The 4,110-nt window shown below is 33.1% G+C and overlaps 1 protein-coding gene across 1 annotated transcript; it reads left to right on the top strand.

The window, feature by feature from the left end:
- Positions 1-243: 243 nt before the first annotated feature.
- Positions 244-3,464, top strand: LOC133807261 (very-long-chain aldehyde decarbonylase CER1-like). The gene is made up of 10 exons (XM_062245473.1): positions 244-396; positions 540-766; positions 866-1,098; positions 1,317-1,536; positions 1,647-2,025; positions 2,149-2,256; positions 2,332-2,532; positions 2,615-2,725; positions 2,817-2,990; positions 3,100-3,464. The coding sequence occupies exons 1-10, from the start codon at positions 337-339 to the stop codon at positions 3,277-3,279; spliced, it is 1,893 nt and encodes a 630-aa protein (XP_062101457.1). The 5' UTR covers positions 244-336; the 3' UTR covers positions 3,280-3,464.
- Positions 3,465-4,110: the final 646 nt, after the last annotated feature.

A 4,110-nucleotide genomic window follows, 5' to 3' on the forward strand; every position in this document is an offset into this window, starting at 1 on the left:
TGCATTGATAGTCTAAAAGGCACAAATGACAGCCATATATGTATATATGTGAATATATGGCTAGTATGGTACGGTGGTCTAACAGGTTTGCACAATACATGCACAGCATTTATATTGATGATTTTTTCCCCACCAAATTCACCGTCCAAATTTGTTTCGTAATTGGTACGCGTTGTATTATTAATTATTCAATACAACCATATAGTTATAGAAATGCATTATATATAGAGCACCACTTATAAAGTAAAAGTGCAATTACGCATGTTTTTTCTTCATACAAATACTTAGCGTGAAAATATAAAATATTACTAGCTATAGTGCTGTGTTATATGCATTATGGCTTCTAGGCCTGGGATCCTTTCCGATTGGCCTTGGAAGCCTCTAGGGAACTTTAAGGTTAATTACTATAGCTCTATACCTATGCATACCTTGGCTTGGGAAATCTCTCTCACACACACTCTCTCTCTCTCTCTCCCAATATATATATATATATATATATACATATATTTATTGTAACATATATATTTTTTGTTTTGCAGTATATAATATTGGCACCATGGGTGATTAGGAGCACGTACATGTATGTAACAAAGGAGGATCCAAGAGAGAGAGATTTGTCAACTTTTCTTATTTTCCCATTTTTATTGTCAAGAATGCTTCACAACCAGCTTTGGATCTCTCTTTCTCGTTACCGATTAGCCAAGGGAAACAATCGAATCGTGGACAAGAGTCTTGAGTTTGACCAAGTCGATAGAGAAAGAAATTGGTATATATATATATATATACGTATAATAATTAAATGTTTATTGTTTTTTTATATTAATTTGTTTGACCATACATATATATACATGTATTATATTGTTAGGGATGACCAAATATTGTTCAATGGAATACTGTACTTCTTGGGAACCCATATACTTCCAAATGGTACGAACGTGCCTACATGGAGGACAGAAGGAGTAATAATGGCTATTCTGCTCCATGCTGGTGTTGTGGAGTTCTTATATTATTGGCTTCACAGAGCTCTTCACCACCATTATCTCTACTCTCGTTATCACTCTCATCACCATTCCTCCATTGTCACAGAGCCCATTACTTGTAAGCTATATGTGTTTTTTTTGTGTACAATATTAAAAATCTAATTGAATTATTTTTATACATATAAATATATTTTATATTAAATTTAATAGATAATATAAAAATTGGATTCGATTTATAAAGCTATAATTTAATTACTTATATATATATATAAATTTCATTAAATTTTCAAGAGTAAGTAATATGTGACATGTTTCATTATATCTGTATTATTGCAGCTGTGACTCATCCATTTGCAGAGCACGTGGCTTATTTCCTTCTCTTCGCAATCCCATTATTAACAACATTACTCACCGGTACTGGCTCCATAGCTGTGTTATTTGGTTATATCATTTATATTGATTTCATGAACAATTTGGGTCACTGCAACTTCGAGCTCATTCCCAAGTGGTTCTTCTCTGTCCTCCCTCCTCTCAAGTACCTTATATATACCCCCTCGTACGTATGCTAAAAGATTTCCTTTAAAAAAATAATTATTGATTTTTACAAAAATATGTATATACATACACATATTTGAATGTATATATATTTTTTTTTATATTTTATAGGTTTCATTCGTTGCACCACACTCAATTTCGAACCAATTATAGCTTGTTCATGCCAATGTATGATTACATCTATGGAACCGTAGACAAATCTTTGGAAGATTTATATGAAATGTCACTGAAAAGAAAGGAGGAATTGCCAAATGTGGTGTATCTAACACATATGACCACACCAGAGTCCATATACCATATGCAGATAGGGTTTCCTGCTTTGGCCTCTAGGCCTCACTCTTCATCAAAATGGTACCTTTGGTTCATGTGGCCTCTCACTGCTTCGTCTTCTCTATTGGCTAGGATTTATGGCCGAACTTTTGTTGTTGAGAGCCACCGTTTCCATAAACTCACATTGCAAACTTGGGCTATACCAAAGTACAAGATACAAGTATGCATATGATGATTATAAATAACATTATTATATACAAGTACTCTTAGAAAATTCACGATGAATGATGATTATAAATAACATTATTATATGAAATAACATATATGCATGTATTCGTTTCAGTACTTTATACAACGGGAAAAATCATCAATCAACAATTTGATTGAGAAAGCCATACTTGATGCTGAGGAGAAGGGTGTCAAAGTATTGACCCTAGGTCTTTTAAATCAGGTATGTATATAAACCATAATTTATGTATGTACATAAATATATAATATTAATTTACATTGTGGTGCATGAATGCAGAAAGACGAGTTGAATGCATATGGGGAGGTTTTCGTGAAAAAACATCCAGAGCTGAAGGTGAAGGTTGTAGATGGCAGTAGCCTAGCAGTGGCTATAGTACTAAACACTATACCTAAAGAAACAACCCAAGTCTTGGTTACTGGCAAGCTTACTAAGGTTGCTTATGCCATTGCTTTAGCTCTTTGCCAGAAGGGTATCCAGGTAATAAATTTTTCTTCTTTTTTTGAAAATAAAAAAATACATGAATTCATAAGTTTATAAAATGATGTGATTATAATTTTAGGTAGCTTCATCAAAGGATGATGAGTATAACAAGCTGAAGGAATCATTAATCAACCTCTCCAATTCTACCGCTAATGAATGTTTGGTTCTCTCCCAAAGTTATTCCCAAAAGGTAATATTGGCTATTTAAGTTTATTATGAACAATCGTAATAATTCTTGTTAATAATTAAGTAATAATATGAATTAATAAATAATAATGCAGATTTGGTTAGTGGGAGATGGATTGAGTAAAGAAGAACAAGTAAAAGCTCCAAAGGGAACAATATTCATTCCTTTCTCTCAATTCCCACCTCAACCATTTCGCAAAGATTGCTTTTACCACTACACACCAGCAATGCACACTCCTGCAACTCTTGAGAATCTTCACTCGTGTGAGGTAATTAATTAATACTCATTCACTACTATTAACAAAATTTATATATGTTCATCCATCAAAATTATTTGATTATAATTAAGAAATGAATGTTATATTTATTTATTGACAGAATTGGTTACCAAGAAGGATGATGAGTGCGTGGCGTATAGCAGGAGTAGTCCATGGCTTAGAAGGCTGGACTGAGCATGAGTGTGGCTTTCACACTCCCAATATTCATAAAGTTTGGGAAGCCACTCTTCGTCATGGATTTCAGCCACTACCAAACACATCTCTTCATTGGGATTTATAATTACTATTCTATATATATATGATAATAGTAAAGAAAGACTAATATATTAAATTAATATTTATGCCAAAAAAGATTGTTTATTATTGATTGAATTGAAATGTTATTCAAATTTCTTGTACACACTTATATATAATAATATGTACAAGCAACGTTTGATTAGTTTTATTTATATAATTTATTAATTATATTTATTAAATTTGTATCATTGTCTAGAGCTGTAAATGTGGGTCGGCCCGGCCCGGCACAGTTCACATTTTCGTGCCTCCGAATAATTCAGGCCGGGTCGGGCCGGGCTGGGCCCGTATTCAATTTGTGCCGGGCCGGGTTGGCCTATATTTGAAACAGTAAGCCACTACTACAAAATACCCTTTATGGGACACTTTTTTAGGACACGCACTTAAATGTAAGTCCTTAAAAATGTTTATGGATTTTTTAGGACACTCATTGAGAGTCCTGAAAAAAACACAATTTAGGACTCGCAATGAGTGTCTTAAAAAAATATGCGAATCCTAAAAAAATCTGGGCTAAAATTATGCTATTTTATTTAACAATTTTAAGGACTTGCTTTGAGAGTCCTTAATGCTCTTTAAGGACTCGCTTTGCGAATCCTAAAAAACAAATGCGAGTCCTAAAAAAATATAAACCAGAAAATAAGTATTTTTTATATACTCATTTACTTAAAAGATACACATAATACTTCATTTCTTCGAAAATTGAGGATTTAATTAGGTTTGGGTAAAATTTTGGTCTACCACCGCCATTTTTTTTGTTCACTCTCACCCACGAAATTAAGTCCTCCTCTTTCACGACTCAATCTCAGTCTCTCTCTCC

Source organism: Humulus lupulus, chromosome X (assembly GCF_963169125.1).
Source record: "Humulus lupulus chromosome X, drHumLupu1.1, whole genome shotgun sequence".
NCBI classification, from domain to species: Eukaryota; Viridiplantae; Streptophyta; class Magnoliopsida; order Rosales; family Cannabaceae; genus Humulus; species Humulus lupulus.

Bases quoted from the DNA above. Each gene is read 5' to 3' on its own strand.
- LOC133807261 (XM_062245473.1), top strand. From the start codon at position 337: ATGGCTTCTAGGCCTGGGATCCTTTCCGATTGGCCTTGGAAGCCTCTA. The intron at 767-865 runs GTATATATATAT...TTATATTGTTAG, and splicing joins GTCGATAGAGAAAGAAATTG to GGATGACCAAATATTGTTCA. The intron at 2,726-2,816 runs GTAATATTGGCT...ATAATAATGCAG, and splicing joins CCCAAAGTTATTCCCAAAAG to ATTTGGTTAGTGGGAGATGG.